The sequence below is a fragment of the Botrytis sinoallii genome, assembly GCF_014898435.1.
Source record: "Botrytis sinoallii strain Bc 23 chromosome Unknown BSIN_012, whole genome shotgun sequence".
NCBI lineage: Eukaryota > Fungi > Ascomycota > Leotiomycetes > Helotiales > Sclerotiniaceae > Botrytis > Botrytis sinoallii.
In genome coordinates this window covers 568,974-585,013 of record NW_024066039.1, presented here as the reverse complement: position 1 = coordinate 585,013, position 16,040 = coordinate 568,974, and the positions used below count along the sequence as shown (strand labels likewise).

The window sequence follows — 16,040 nt, the reverse complement described above, 5'->3', positions numbered from 1 at the left end:
AACGCTTTTGTGATCAACTTCGATATCTTTGCATAGATACGATCATACTTCATAAAAAAACATTCCAAGATGGCGAAATCAGTATCCAAAAACACCGAATTAGATGCATGGAAAGCTTCACCGAACACAGATACATCTGCTCGTGGCGAACAACAACATCATCATGAACGCGAAGAACCATCCACCACAATAAGAACAGTACAAAATATCGCCCTAGCAGATGCGACAGCTAAACAAAAACCCAGCCTGTGGACATGGAGAATGGGTCAGCTCTACGTGATCCTTTTTCTGGCCACGCTAAACGCGGCAGTTAATGGATATGATGGAAGTGTGATGAGCTCGATTAATTCGTATGCGCAGTATAGGAGTTATTTTGGATTTGATCTTACGAAGGGAACACCGGCGACGGGAATTGTTTATGCGATGTTTACGATTGGGAATTTGGTTGGGGCGGGGTTTGCGGGGCCGGCTGCTGATGTAGGTTGTTTCTTTTTGGGGAATAGTGGGAGAAAAGGGGAGTGAAAAGCTAGAGCATGAGAGAGTGGGAAAAGGATTTGGAAGAAGGATGCTAATAGAAATGAACGCGTTAGTGGAAGGGAAGACGATGGGGTATGTTCTTGGGCGCGGGTGTTATTATCGTGGGAGCAATTGTGCAAGCTACCAGTCAGAACTTGGGAGCCTTTATGATTGGAAGATTTATGCTCGGTACGTATCTGGTAGTACTTGTGTGGCATTCAAACTTTCAGGACGCTAATTTCCCAAGGTGTCGGCGCGGCAATGGGCCCCAGTTCTGCGTTACCCTAGTAGGTGCACACTGAATATTTGGAGCGGAAGGAAAGGGGAACAGACAAGTCTCACAGTGTATAGTGTAAGCGAAATGGCGCATCCATCTTTTCGAGGCGCGATGACGGGTGTTTATACGACGTTTTATTTCGTGGGAGCTATACCTGGGACATTCAGTTAGTGTATTCTCCGGTCCTTTTTCCTTGAACAAGTGCTGAAGTTGTTAGTACCATATGCTACGAGCTACATCCATGGATCTCAAGCTTGGAGAATCCCTTTATGGTTGCAAATGAATTTTTCGGGGATTGTCTTCATCTTGGTACTGTTTCTGCCAGAGGTACGTTCTTTTATTTCTTTGAGAATTCAAAGCTCGGGGGATGAGAAAGACAAATGCTAATGAGACACAGAGTCCAAGATGGCTGGTAGCAAATGATCGACATGAAGAAGCACTCGACATTATGGCAAAATATCACGGTGAAGGCAATCGCAGTTCTCCTTTAGTGCAACTCGAACTCCGCGAGATGATGGAAGAGATCTCCAAAACGGGTGCTGATAAACGATGGTGGGATTTCAGAGAATTGTTTGATACGAGGGAAGTTCGATATCGTACTATGCTGACTTGTGCTATTGCTCTGTTTGGTCAGTGGACTGGTAACGGTATGTGTCATTTTTACTTTTTCATTTTTAGTTTTATAAGAATGAATCGTAGCGTGGGATTTCAGGGTTGATGTTTGAGTAGGTTCCCGTCAGTTACTACTACCCACAAATGCTAGCAGGTGCAGGAATAAAAAATAATCACACCCAATTACTTCTCGTAAGCATTCCACTCAAATATCCCTCAGTCAACTCCACAACTCATCCAAATCAGCAAGGCATGCAATCAGTCCTCTCCTTCATCGGTGCTCTCATAGGAGCAGCCTACACTGATCACTGGGGCCGACGCCCTCAGCTTCTCATTTCCACCTCGCTCATCTCTCTTCTCTTCCTCATTATTCTAATCCTCAACGCCTTAAACACAACCACCGATCCTGGAACTCACCTCACAGTCGCAAAATCAGTAGCAGCATCTAACGCTGAAATCGCCATGATTTTCCTCTTCTCATTTGTGTTTGCAGTCGGTTGGACGCCGATGCAGGGGTCTTTATTGCGGTGGAGGTGCTGAGGTATGAGAGTCGAGCAAAGGGAAGGGCGGTTTATACTCTGGTGGGAAATGTAGCGGGGTTTACAATACTTTGTGACGGGGATTGCGTTTAGTGGGGCGGGGTGGAGGTATTATTATCTGTGAGTTGTTTCTGATAATGATTTGAAGAGTTAGGGTTCGAAGTCTAAAAACTTGCTGATTATTGTTCAGGTTCATATTCTGGGATCTACTCGAAGTAGCTTTCATATACGTAAGATCCCCCGCCCTGACCTTTCAAATTCCTCCCTGTTTCCACACAACAGAACGTACCAACTAATACCCCATAGTTCTTCTTCGTAGAAACTAAAGGCAGAACGGTAAGCACCATCATTCAGCTCTCTTTCCATCTCATTTACCAACCCAATCTATCCAATTCAGCACTATGAACTCTGGGCTTTGACTGACAGTCGTAAAATCATAGCTCGAAGAATTAACCGAAATTTTCAACGCTGCAAAACCAGTTAAGTATTCATTGAAGAAATCGGAAGTCGTTATTCATGGTGATGAAGGTGTAACTGAGGTGTTGGAGAAGGAAATGGGAAAGGAGAGTTTAGGCTGAGGTGCAGGTGATAATGATACAAATGCGGATAGTGCATCTTGTTTGTGATTCTTGGAGACTCGGCGATCGGTTTTCTGAAATTGAATAGTGGTTGTATAGAGAAGTTTCAAGTATTTTTGAGGAATTTGATTTTTCATAGTTTCCCACTAGTCGCGTAGTATAAATTAATGACTAAACGTATGAACTAGTTTGATAACAAAGAAAACTAATATTGGAATATTAAATAAATTATTGACGTCATGATATAGAGACCGTCTCGATGCTAGATGTAAAAGATCAACTATAATCCTATATATTACGAAAACCCCACGATGAAGGAGACGAACATCTTTCCTTCTTTCTCACCCCCTCCGTCCACCAGTGGTCCCCTCAAACTGTACGTCTGCATTCCATAAACTCTCCATATCCAAATCTTATGACGTAACTATATGCGCAGATAACCTCTCTCTCCTCTTCTGCTCCATTAAATCCCCAGCAAACGCATTAACGGTCGCTCGCCTTACTCTTCCCCTACTATCCTCACTCTGAATCGCATCTACAGTCGTTCGTTGCCGGTGAAGTTCTCAAGAATCCTCTTGATCGTACAGCCAAGACTCTCGGGACCTATCTCTTCTTCCTCAGCCCAATCGCTTATCTACAACGTTCTCCTTATCCCGGTTGGACTCCTACTCAAATCTTTCTTTTGCCACATTTACCGCTTGACTCCACCCCCACTTTGGTGGTGGTTGTTGGGGCTGGGATGTCCATCTGCTTTCCCCTACGAGTAGTTTCGTGAGAGGCTTGATCATTGCATCGGACCAGCGTGTATCTTTGGTATCTTTGGTACTTTCACTCTTCTCTATATTTGTCTGGTTTTCGATAAGACAAGGGGGTTCAATAACAATTCATTCATCTTATCGTTGTAGTCCATCATGTAACCAATTCCCTCCCCATCAGGGAGGATAGTCAGATTCGTCAAGGATAATTTCTTCTCCTTGACGTTTAATCCATGTCTCCCCATTGCTATTGGACTACTGCCTCTGGTGCTTGCACCTCTGCTTCCCTCACGACTCGCATTGATATCCTCAAGTATCTCTTGCAGATTTCCGTAGTTGGGATTCATCAAGTCACTCCTCGACTGGCGCCTCTCACCAATACTGTTGACGCTAGTACTTGAATCATTTCCTTGAGGAAAATACGAGTTGGAATATGCAGAATAAGAATTTGGATAGAGCATACTGAGAGAGGAGCGGTAACTTGGAACGGCTGCTCCATCGATGGGTGAGCCGATTGAGAGATAAAATCGAGATGAACGGCTTGTACGATGTCGCTCACTCCAGTCAAGACCAATTCCAGGCACCATCGGAGAAGAGTCAGTATCCCCGGCACTGATACAAGAAATCTCAGAGTTCATTCGACGTAGGAGACCAATGCTTGTAGCAATTGACTCACGAGTAGAGTTGGGGGTGTTTGATGCAAGAGTGGTCATGGCAGTGCTAAATGACCCAGATTTGTGAGTTTCTGGTCGGGGCCCGGTAAGATGAACAGGAATTGGTAAAGGTGGGCTGAGAATTGGCGGTGCGGGTAAGGATGTGGACGGAATAGTCAATGGAGACGGAGGGTTTGCGCGCGAGAAGGGTCTAGGACCGAGAACCAACGCATTGTTAGAGGTGTTAGTTGAGGACTGAGAAAATCGTGCAGAGTTGGGTGGTATATTATTTGGAATTTCATTGAAAGACACTCGCTTAGGGCTTGGTGCTCTTGAGTTTGAGATGGTCGAATTTGGTGTTCGGGAAAAACTCGACGGATTGCTGGCTAGTGATGGCGGACATTCCGTCCTCCACGATTCCAGAACATCGGGATGATGAGTTCTATTTTCTTCAATGATTGGTTCTGGCGGATGCAGTGCCGGAAATGAAACCAAAGTATCCGTTGGGGTATCAGGGCTTATAATTTCTTCATCAATGTTCTGTATATGACGACGGACTTGGGACTTCATAGCAAGTGATGATCGGGCATGTTTAAAGAACTCAACTTCAGAAATCAAGTTCTCGGCATAATAATTACAAACTGATAATGTTGGGGAGTATTCATCGGGATTTGACGACCCAGATATATGTCGTTCTATTGGCTTGAATGAAGGAGCGCTGAGAATCGAGTTGACTTTTGAAGGTGGTGGGGTAGGGGTGTATACTTCCCGCTCGGGGGGTTTATGTTTTTCTACTGGTTTGAGTTGTGGAATATCGAAAGCCGGGCTAATCTTCAAAGAAGGTGGTGTCGCGGACCTTTCACGACTCAATGACACATGTCGTGAGCCTGGCTTCAAAGAGGGTATAGAGATGCTGGGATTGAAGGTAGAAGCTGACGGGGGCCGAGGCATAGCACTGGACCGTTGGCTGGCGATTGAGGCACATGAAGGACTTGGCTCAACTACACGGAGAGTTGGTCGAGATATCATCATTGTCATCCCGGGAGAGTCCCCTTCCGACTCTTCATGAACCACACTAACACTGGTTGGTCTAGATAAACCAGACATTCGTATCACATTCGAACGTTTATGTCCCTTTCTCTTCGATAAGATCTTATTAGGGCTTGCTATAATGGGTCGAGTTTGCATAGCTTCTTTCGGTGACCACTGGAACGGGTTGAGCTCAGTTGACGTTGGAGTGGATCGAGGTTCCTTGACCAGTGGACCTTTTTGATTTCCTGAAATATCCTTTAATGGCAGGTCACCATGATTTATTACTTGCTCTCGTATCTCTTCCTGGCCGAAAGTAGCCTTTCTCATAGAGCGAGGTTGTGGCTCATAAATTGTGGTAGAAGGGATAACTTTCGACCTTTTAACCGAGGAGAAGAACGGATCATTTGTGAGTGATGTTTTAGAGACTTGGTTTGTCTTTACTTCTCCATTAGAGCCCTTGGTAGGAGAAAGATTCATTTGATGGCGCTGTTCGAATTTTCGTCCACTTTTGCTTGGTGACGTGAGCTGCGCCGGAATAACAAGATCAGGTGTATCAACGCCACAAAGGCTGTCGTCTGAATCTCCGGATGGTGTCGGTGATCGCCCTCGATTCTTGAATGCTTTACCAGCCGCTCGTGGAACTCTCTTTCCAGGACTTGGAGTTCGTGGTGATTGCATCTCTTTATAAGAACTAATGTCTGATGTAGAGCATTCAGGTGCAAGAAGAACTTCTCTGCTTTCTGTGGCTTTGTTCAACGGTGGACTAGGTAGTCTTTGCTTGGGGGGTGATCCTGGAAATCTTCCTAGATTGCTCCAACTTCTCTTCACAGATTGTCTGTGGGTGTCCCTGAGACGTTGAGATGTTGATTTCAAAATTGATGATAACTGGTTTTCTGAGTTGGATCGACTCCTACCACGGGGTACTCTAGGCTCCCCATTGACTATTGTGATATCCTCGACAGAATCGGAATTTTTGACATGAGACTTCCTCGAAAACGTCCTTTTTGGACGCTGTGGCTCCTGAAGAACATAGCCTGGTGGGGCGACACAATTGATTCGTATGTTTTTCTCTGATTGAGCATGGGGGAGCGAAGTTGCGGGCGTCTGAATTCTGGATGCCAATGGCCAGGAATCTCTGATACTAGATCTATGTTTCTGAAAGAGGTGCTTTGGCCCGGATGATCTCTTCGTACCAGGTCTGACAACATTTTCATCCTCCTCCTCATCATCGTCGTCAACAAAGCTTGTATTCTTCGCCGTACCGCGCCGACCGGGGACGTTCCTGGGCGGAAGGTAATGGTAAGGAGTTGCGAACAGAGGAAGTGAATACGGCGATAGATTTGCTTGCCCAGCTGAACTCGTATTTTTGTCATCTTGAACTTTATCCCCGCGAAGTTTGATTGCATTTCGATGATTTCGTTTTACATATTTGACTGCTATAACACCAAGCACAGTCAATGCGATAGCACCGCCAATGGCAATGCCAATAATCCCACCCAACGGTATACTTCCGGACCCTATTGGGACTTCTGCTCCTATAGACGGAGGAGGCATATTCGAAATGTAAAATTGTACAAAATGTTCAATTGAGTTTATCGCAGAATTCCAAGCTCGATGCTTTTGGCGTCCTTCCCTCCGTCGTTAAACCTAAATGAATGCGGATGACACTATATTTGTGAAGAAGACTTTCTCATATGATGGCATAATATCTGCACTTGCGATATCACTTTACTTAGAGGGTATGTCGTGAAGTAAACTTGATGAAAGAATGATGGTGAAAGTTCGAAAAAGAAACAACAAACAGAGACTGCCAAAATGTAAAAGTTGCCATGGCAGTTCTGAGAAGGAATGTATTCTTACATTCCCACTTGTAGTCAGATTGATTTCTCCTGGATATCTTATTGGCATTTGCACAATTTCTCCCTTACACTGAGAGCGATTGGAATGCGCCCGATATTTCAATATTGAACCGCCCTTGAGACTTGAATCCTCAAGAAATACCATCGCGAATTGAGGTTTTTGGTTGGTGATTCCTTACCGGTTCTCATATTCATTAGATATAAACACGAGTGAAATGAAGTTATCCCCTGTGTATCATCAGGCAAAAAAAAAAGGAAACGGCATCAGGTATTGTTTTCCCTTGCTACAATTACGATAAGTTACTGTAACCTTAATACTGCGGTGTGGATGACTAAGATTATGAAAGACACCCCCCCACATTCGACGTATCACATCTATCTAATTGATCATTTTAAACGAGACTAACTCGATCTTGGTGCTGAGCATTTAGAAACGTCAGGAAAAGTGATAAGACAATCGATCATTCATTTAATTTTCATTTCGATGTTAAAAATCAACAAACTCGGGCGTATGCGGTCTGGGGTTTGCAATGAGCTATCCATAACTGTACCAGGTCTTTATAGGGTCAATTCTCGCTAATCATAAGAGAGGGTGATGTATGGGATATCTCCATTAGTGAGGAAGCACTTGATTCGATTTGTCTTCCTTCTCCAGCTCAGGTGCAAACATTGCATCATTGTTCAACCTTCCGTGCCATGGTCGTTCCTCGTTCAGCGATGGTATAAGAGGAAGAGGTGACATCTGCGAAATTTGTGGATTCATGGTGATACACAACTTTGCGCAAAAAGGCAAAATTAGATTACCGCGCGATCTTCTCACCATAAGATATCATGGTAAAGAGATTTATATCACCTGCTCACTCAGAATAGCTTTTGAAGAAAGTGGCGGAGATTTTATATTTGCGACGTGACGCGCTTGTGCTGTTAGTCAAAATGTTTCCAACGCCGGGCTCATGAATGACACCCTTTTCCCGATTAAATGCTGCAGTTGACAAAAGAAGATTTATTAGCATGAGATTGATGACGTCATGATTCATTGACTCCATATGCACAGCCTCACCACTCGCCGAAATCTGAGGGTCTATCCTTCTCCACTGCTATAAGAAATGAACTTTCTCAGAGGCCTGAGCCAACTAAGGGTTCAGAGCCGCAGCATAGACGGAAGACATGTAGGGATTTTTCTCATGATGTAATTGCTATTTTATTTAAAGCAGCTGCGGTGGCATATTCTTTACGACTATTCACTTCTAGCTCCTTTTCGCCTGTGTGGGGTTTCTTTGCAGGCAAAATTTACCTTGTATCATTTCATTACCTAGCTATCTTCAAGGTATAGTCTTGTATAGTAGAACGCTAGGGCTAGAATATGTTCAAAGCACTTTCAAGGCGTAGAGAGAAGTAGTATTACAAATGAATTAAGTTGAGTTATAGGAGGCTACATCCCCAATCTGCATCCTTGCTAGTCTTTAGTTGTGAAAGAAATAATACTAGCTTCTGATTGAGGAGTCATCATTTTCTTTTGAGAAATCTCATCCTCAAATTACCCTTCAAACTAGTGTCATACATTCAAAGCTGATAGATCAGAGGCTTTCATAAATAACCGAGACATAAGAAATTTTTTCGCAACATCTTCAGTGAGTACTACTGGATTCGGATATCAAACACTTGATATCTTCATATCTAGCAGCTGGAATGAAGAGAAATAAAAACCATGTTTTGAACAAACTCGCCGCCGTGGTACCCTATACCCCACCATCTGGTAGTGCTAGACTTGCAATATCTTAGCCCCATCATATTGTAACCATCCCCACCATGTTGCTACATGCAGAAACAACCAGAACAAAGCTTATTGGTACTCTTTACCTTCGACTTTTCTGTCGTAGCTTTTGTCTTTGTCTTTGGTTCCTTTGCCTCTTCTGCGTTCTCTAGGATCTCCTCCTCGTCGATCTTAATTGTCACTGGATCAACCTTTTTCTTTGTCTCCTTTGACTCTTCTGCATTTTCCACGATACCCACCTCATTGATCTTGATTGCCTCTACATCAGAATTTCCCTTTGGCTCATCCTCATTTCTGATCCTCTCATCTTCCTCAGCCTGTTGAATCTCACACTCCTTCTCCCACCGCTCATCAGCGTCTTTATAACCTAGTCTCTTAGACTTAGCTTCAAGTCTCTCACGAAACTCATCAAGCTCGTTCTGATAAGCAAAATATTCTTCTTTAGGTGTAGTCATCCGAACACCCCCATCTTCATATATGTGTTGTTTCTCGGAATCACTTCGGGAAATGATGCCACAGTTGCAGTTAGGACAATCTGGGTGTAAATTATCGCGATAGATGAGACCATAACTATCAGGTGTAAGAGTGTTGGGGTCAAAATACTGAGGAAGAGGATTATCAATTCGAGGATCTTTTCTTGGAAAGGGTCTGTAGTTTGGATGGGCTTTCTGGGCTGGAGTTCCGCCTGTAGTTGGTGATAGTTAGTCTTATCTCTCTCGAAGATGCGGGATAATCAATCGAACACTTACAGAATGTTTCCCAAGCTTCCCTATCAACAAGAAATTGCACATAATCTGGTCGAAGTATGTGTAGTTGAAGAAAAACTTTCTTGCTATGAATATGTGATTTTGCTTTCTCTACTGCAGCGGCAAACTCATCAACTGTGACAGTTTTGCCATCCACAGATGGCAAGTGTTGACTAAGAAGTAGACGACCAAGGTCTGGAAGTACCGATTCATATAATTTTGGCATTCTGTGTGTATCGCCGACAGGCGTAATCTCATCGGCCATGTCGAGTATCTATCTACCGTGGCTTTAATTATTAAGAGGGACTTTTCTTTTTCTTTATAAAAGGGGTTTATGATTATGACTTCCAATAATAAGGATTCGATGTATGTGAAATAGCCGCGGTCAAGCTGAAATTTATTATGAAGATGAGATGCTCCATGGATGTCGAAATGGGTTTGAACCTTGAAGAACTGATGGTTATAAGGACTTTCTCGCGATCGAAGCCATAGTCTCTGTTCGGAAGAAAAGTTCAAGAGATCGTGGAGGTACTTATTACAGCATCACACATGTGTCATAAGTATCGATATCGTATGTGTAAGTCAAATATAACGTGTCTTTCGCATTCGCCACTCTTCTCTCCGCCTTGTTTGGGTTGAAAATTTGCAGTTCAGTGAAGTAATTCTCTTCAGTATAAATCTTGGCTTCCGTTTATCCGGCTTCGAAAGAGGACTTGCCAGCTACTTCGGGCTGATCGCCGTACATTTGCCGTAAATTCTCGGGATACAAAGTGAATTTATTTTTCCGAATAGCCTATCGCCATTCGACTGAATGCCGAATGAACGAGTTTAATCTGAACTTTCATGTCTCCAATTAGACCACCACTACCCAGGTACATCCACAAGTATGGCCCGCTAGCGAAACGCTTGCTAAGAATCTAAATTTATGAAACGGGACCAATCCATTCATATACTACAATCTAATAAGTTCTTGAGCACACTATTGAAAGAATCCAGCACCATTGAGCCAACCAATTTCAGCCTGAGATGTGAGTAAAACGTCGACTGCTCGCTGGCCATGTATTCGTAGTAGATGATTTATTCATCTACATGCATCCTATATTTGATCATATGATGGACTATTCAATTCTTCCCCTGAGCAGTATTCAAATTTTCATCCTCGGTCTTCTAGACTCCCAAAGCTTGGCTGGCACTCTGCCGCGCTCTATTCTATGAAATTCTGGTCTCCAAGCGATTGATAAGCGCCATTTTTCGTCATCGACGCATCCCCTCAGAAAAATGGGCATTAAGAAGCCGAGATGACGTTACTAAGATTGGAATCGAACGGAATCGTGTCGAGTGTGGGAGAACCTCGCACAACATTATCTCGATGGAAAGGAATCGAGGCAACCTGATGAAATTTTCCATATTTTCAAAAGCAAGATTTGCTCGAGGTACAGAAATTATAATACAAGTAGAATAAGTATCGATCCATGCTGATTTATTCCAGATGGTTACAGTAATAAGAAGAGTAGACAACTCATTAACTTGAGGTTGATAAGTTAAGCTGCCACTTCATCTCTACGATTTCTCAGACCAATAATGCTAGAAGTTAAGGTTCCTTTCTTTGCATTGCCCAATCGCCCTTGCACTATATCTTCCTCGTCAAGTTATCTTGTTCTACCACTCAGAAATATGACAGACTCATTCGAAATTCCTTCATTAAAATACTTTGTCTTCAAATTCGTTCCTGAATGACTGAATCTAATCTACGTATCCACCGAGAGGACCTCAATGATGCTTGGAAGGAAATACAAACAAGCTGTTTCTTATTAGTCATGTTTTTTGTTCAGCCGTTTATCATAAAGGATCTCAAAACCAACCACGTTGAATCTATTATTCAAGCTTGATGCGAAGACGGCGTGTTAAATACACAAATATATTCATAGAAAAATTGCCCTGCAGGGGGCATATAGCAAGGTAATTTAGTTCTCGAAAGACTGCGAAGCAAGGCTTGTGTTGAAAATCTAACTTGAAATCTTGTTTTCTACTCTGATAATCTAATTGAAACTCTCTCGTGGGGTTACGATACTGCGAAAATGCACTCGAATAATTTAGTCTTGATCAATAATTTATCAGTATGGAGTTTTGAGCATGCAAATACTCTAAGTGTAGGAAGAGAACACAAAATCGTATTTGATAAATGTGCTAACTTCGTCGATTGCTATAGCCTACAGAGAATGGATCATATGGAAAGATGCCTGTTGAGTTGATATCACTTTCCCAAAATCCATCGTTATGAATCCTGTACCCCCCCGTCCCCCAAAACCTCATTATCTCACATCCTTGTGAATGTAGCTCCCTTGTATATCCACAACAACTTGTAGAATCCGTCCGATATAAGATAGGGAGTAAGATCAACAAGCAGTATCAGTACCACAGAGAACGTGATTTCAACCAGCACCTAGACGTTTCCTACTGAAATCGCGGTTGCTTGGCAGACCGGCCTTTGACTCCTCGTCTTAAACGTTCGTTGACCTCTCTTCGTGCTAATAGCTCCATCTCATTAGCGGAGAGGCCGTGGTGATATGCCGGAAGTTGTTCTCTAGCCAATGAGATTGGAGTTTGAGTAGAAGCGCCAACATCAGGGGCTGTCTTTTGTTGGGCTGGCGCAATGGGTGCACGATCGGCTGGCCGAGGACTATAGTGAGTGACTGGGAATGGATTCATGTCGGGTGTGTCCAGTGGTCCGCGAGGATCGACACATGGGAATGATATCCAATTGTCTGTGGTGTTCATGGCGACTGTCATGGCTTGTTAGTTCTCGATTACTTAGATAGAGGTGATGGACTAAAACTCACAAAAGTGTTCCCATATCTTAAAGTCTATGTTGTACAAATTAAAGTCGGGGCGGGCAAGAGCTCGATGATAGTCATTGTTTTGAATCATTTCGCTCCAATAAGCAGCAACTGCCAAAAACTCCTCATTGTTAACTTGTCCGCGATATGATCGGGACTCGACAACAATCATATGTTGCAGGTGACGGCCGATTGATTGGTAAAATGGATAATTTTCCATGGTTGATAAGCTGTGTGTAAGATCGCGTTGAGGTCAAACTGGATTTAGAGGAAGTGCTTGAATATTTTGTCAATAGAGTATGAGAGTATTTGGAGATGAAGGAATATATTTGAAGAGTAGAGAGGTTATTAAATAGCCTTTCAAGCTGCAGAGCCCAAAGACCGTAGTTATAATATGCTGTATCACTAGCGGATTGGATGTTTCTACAGCTAATAAGATTTTAGTTCCGATAATTCTCCCACCATATCATCAGAATTTTCCAATCATATACGGCGGCACTGACTGGGATCACTCAGATGAGTGAATTTGACAACCCAAGATCAAAATCATACGATCGATTGCTCTTTTGATTATAGAATATACAAACACTTCGAGCCACTCGAGAGACAAGCTTAACATAAGTGTGAGTAGAATCATTTAGATCACTGTATTTCTAGGTACGCCAGGTATAAAGATTTGCTTCAATAGCTAAAAGGGATTTCTGCATATTTCTTAGATGGAAGTCCTCCCAGTGAGAGTTACTCAGTTTTTCCATTTTCAACGGATGTCGATTTTGTGTCTATGGCAGATTCACCCATTAAAAAGGGACATAATACTGCTGAAATTTACTCCAGTTCAATGAGTCATTTGTGATTGAACAATACTTTTTTCATGGTTAAGATACACAATGATTAACTCTATTCTTTGAAGTTATTTTCACAACTTAGAAGCCAGCAGCCATTGTTCAGACACTTGGACGAACGGATGCCATCAACTAAAGTCAGCTTCAAACCTAGTGGCTCTCATGGTTGATAATTTTGTTGTCAAGGAAGAACCTCTTTTATCCAAGCAAAGTCCATCAAAACAAAAAGTGAGCAACTTCTCTTTGAGCTCATCATTAATGCAAAGATATATTCTACAGTTTTGAACAAGAATTAAATTTCCTGGGTATCTATCAGTGATAGTGTATTAGGTAATTATTACCCCTCAAAGTAATCACTACACTCTCAGGATTTGATAAATATGGTCTTCAGACAGTAATAAAAATGATGGGAAAAAAGGAAAAGGAAACAAATTATTAGAACAAGCCCAAGTCAGCCCAAGTGGACGGATAATTCAACTTTGCCATACAACTCTCTTTCCATCAATGAACTCATAAAAGCTCTTCAATACCTTTATGATAGCTATGCCAACATGCTTCTACCCTAACGAAGCTTACCAAGCTAGCACATGAAACAAGTCGACGAATCAGTTCGCAATGAAATAGCACATATACCTCTCACAAACTAAACGATGGTATCAAATCTCCATAATAGGTTGACATCATTTCAAAAAGTTCCGTTACAGGACTTCCATTACCCCCCCCCCCCCCCCCCCAAAAAAAATGCCATAGAGATTCAAACAATGATCTCATGTTTTGACAATACATCTGATCCTCGCTTACTCGGGATAACCTAGTTTGAACCTAGGACAAAAATTTTACTCCTGGTGATATCACTGACTCCCTTTGTCTTAAAATTGGGACGAGTGAAAGATTGGACATACTGGATAAGAAACTTGCTTCCGTACCTATTAAAGACAAACTTGGACACCTTGTGCCTGCCATTTGAAAAGTAAATACATAGTCTTTTAAAAGTTAGTGTTGGGAAGATATTACAAAAACCATGTTGCTAAACACAGAATTTTCGGAAATCTGCAAATTTCATGTTAAAAAAAATTGTTGGCTGATACCATGAATACTATCCAATCTTCACAAATAGCTGTAAGTGGTCGATAGATGACAAGTTCTGCAGAAAGTAATGATAAATTTAAGACAGCTAATACAAACAAAAGGGGGGAGGATAAGATCATCCTGATCTTGAAACAAAATTCGTGATCCAAGCCCACAAAACTGTGAATTCATTTATCACAGAGGAAACTTAGTGCTCCTTTCCTCCATATCAAAACTCTCTCCGTATATGCCCCGCTGAAACAATGGATGGATTTACAGGAGCTTAAGCCTTCATGTTAGACGCGTGTATTGTATTGCGGAGATAGTTTCCCTGCCCAGTATCAACGAGGAAATCTTTGAGCATTCATTGCATGATCACACCAATTTCTCGAACTTCTTTCATATACTCTTCGTTTAAAGTACTCTCGGGCATGATCTCCTCCATCCTCGATTTCCAATCATCTTTCAAAAACGAATGTAGTGACTTCCCAGACTTTGCAAAATTCTTCTCAAACTCAGCTGTGAGGCTCTGAAGCTGCTCCATCATGCCTTGCTCTTCTTCCATGATATTGTATACTTCATCTTTCGTAAACGAGTTGGCAGGTGGACAAATTCTCTGACTACACTTACACGTATGCGTAAGTCCCAGCTTATAGAAAGTACATTGTCGAATAATGTTATGGACTAGCCAGGGACATGTGCTAAACTTTGATTCCAGCACTTTTGCAAATATTCTCACCATTAACTCGCCCCGCCACGTTACCCACGGGTCGTAGCCTAATACCTCCCGGTTTCCACAAAGGTGATCAGGGTTCCCAGTTCTGAACTCCAGCTGCAAATTACCCAAAAACCATGTGATTGGTAGACAGCCACTCATTGAGCAAGCACAGACATAAGAATCGATGACATCAACGTCTAGAAGGTCTAATGGGACAGTTTGCGAGAATTCCATATCCATCAGGTCAATATCCTCAGGAGGCTTCTTCGTTTCCTCATAGTTCTCCATGATCCAACGTCTGCGATTGTTTCCGACGGAACTGCAAACCTGATGTAAAGTTGTAACCATGTTCTCCTTATCCAGTGTTCCTGTGAGATCAACTCCATTCGTGATAAGCCAACATGGCAGATCAAAAGCTTCATACGTCTCACAATTTGTTTGTGCCAATATAGGCGAGCGAACTTCATGATCACGTGAATCTACGTCGAGGAAGCCAAATTGATAAAGAGCTTCTGCTAATTCTGGGGTGAGGTTTGTCATGTGATAGACTGTAGTTGTCTTTGGGTGAAATGTAGGGAAGGGTATCGTGTCTATGCATACCCTATGGCTCTTGAGTTCCTCTACCACATCAGCAGCCTGAGCATCCAGAACCCTGTCTGTTTTGGGCCATCCAGACATGCTTGTGGGAGAAGTGATCATCAAATATCGGGCCAGCTCGAGTAACCCATATCTTCTTTGAATCAAATCATCAAAGATTGTCGATCTCCATGAATCCCTCCGATTTCTGAAGCATCTCAAAAAATCACTTGCATCATCACCCCTCAATATTCCTCGAACATTGCGGGGAGTAAGTGCGGAGCATGCTGCCATTCTCAAGGAGAATCTTCATTGATAAATAGCAATTTCTATTCGCTGCCAATGTAAGCGGCAGTTTACCGCAATCATTGCATTGATTCACGTTACCCCCTGCACGAATAAGAATCCTTAATCCTTGCGGCCATTGATGTGCGATATGTAATGTAGTTTCTCCACTCTCGTAAAGAACTTCATTGACCGCCGACGGATCTTGAGAGAGTACGTGTTCCAATCCTTTCTCAGATTGTAGCAAAATTGCTTCGAGGATTGTGGGCATGTCAATCACTGAGCTTACTACTAGCTAAGTCTAAAATAAAGGGTGAACACAATTTACCATCGATACGCTGTGTCTGGCGTATAAAAATCCCAAGGAATTCTG

The 16,040-nt window shown here is 42.6% G+C and overlaps 5 protein-coding genes across 5 annotated transcripts; 1 reads left to right on the top strand and 4 right to left on the bottom strand.

Moving 5' to 3' along the window:
- Window positions 1-69: 69 nt before the first annotated feature.
- Window positions 70-2,522, top strand: EAF02_007195 (uncharacterized protein; the record flags this gene model as incomplete). The annotated part of the gene is made up of 12 exons (XM_038903243.1): window positions 70-477; window positions 591-705; window positions 764-803; window positions 868-959; window positions 1,011-1,120; window positions 1,191-1,440; window positions 1,557-1,597; window positions 1,652-1,897; window positions 2,000-2,064; window positions 2,135-2,174; window positions 2,251-2,280; window positions 2,385-2,522. The coding sequence occupies 12 exons, from the start codon at window positions 70-72 to the stop codon at window positions 2,520-2,522; spliced, it is 1,575 nt and encodes a 524-aa protein (XP_038756722.1).
- An 838-nt stretch (window positions 2,523-3,360) lies between these two features.
- EAF02_007194 (uncharacterized protein) lies at window positions 3,361-6,516 on the bottom strand (the record flags this gene model as incomplete). Its single annotated transcript, XM_038903242.1, has 1 exon — window positions 3,361-6,516. The coding sequence occupies one exon, from the start codon at window positions 6,514-6,516 to the stop codon at window positions 3,361-3,363; it is 3,156 nt and encodes a 1,051-aa protein (XP_038756721.1).
- A 2,120-nt stretch (window positions 6,517-8,636) lies between these two features.
- On the bottom strand, window positions 8,637-9,606 carry EAF02_007193 (uncharacterized protein; the record flags this gene model as incomplete). Its single annotated transcript, XM_038903241.1, has 2 exons — window positions 8,637-9,280; window positions 9,345-9,606. 2 exons carry the CDS (start codon window positions 9,604-9,606, stop codon window positions 8,637-8,639), a joined length of 906 nt encoding a protein of 301 aa, XP_038756720.1.
- A 2,189-nt stretch (window positions 9,607-11,795) lies between these two features.
- On the bottom strand, window positions 11,796-12,398 carry EAF02_007192 (uncharacterized protein; the record flags this gene model as incomplete). The annotated part of the gene is made up of 2 exons (XM_038903240.1): window positions 11,796-12,124; window positions 12,182-12,398. The coding sequence occupies 2 exons, from the start codon at window positions 12,396-12,398 to the stop codon at window positions 11,796-11,798; spliced, it is 546 nt and encodes a 181-aa protein (XP_038756719.1).
- Window positions 12,399-14,452: 2,054 nt separating this feature from the next.
- EAF02_007191 (uncharacterized protein) lies at window positions 14,453-15,484 on the bottom strand (the record flags this gene model as incomplete). Its single annotated transcript, XM_038903239.1, has 1 exon — window positions 14,453-15,484. The coding sequence occupies one exon, from the start codon at window positions 15,482-15,484 to the stop codon at window positions 14,453-14,455; it is 1,032 nt and encodes a 343-aa protein (XP_038756718.1).
- Between the last annotated feature and the right edge of the window lie 556 nt (window positions 15,485-16,040).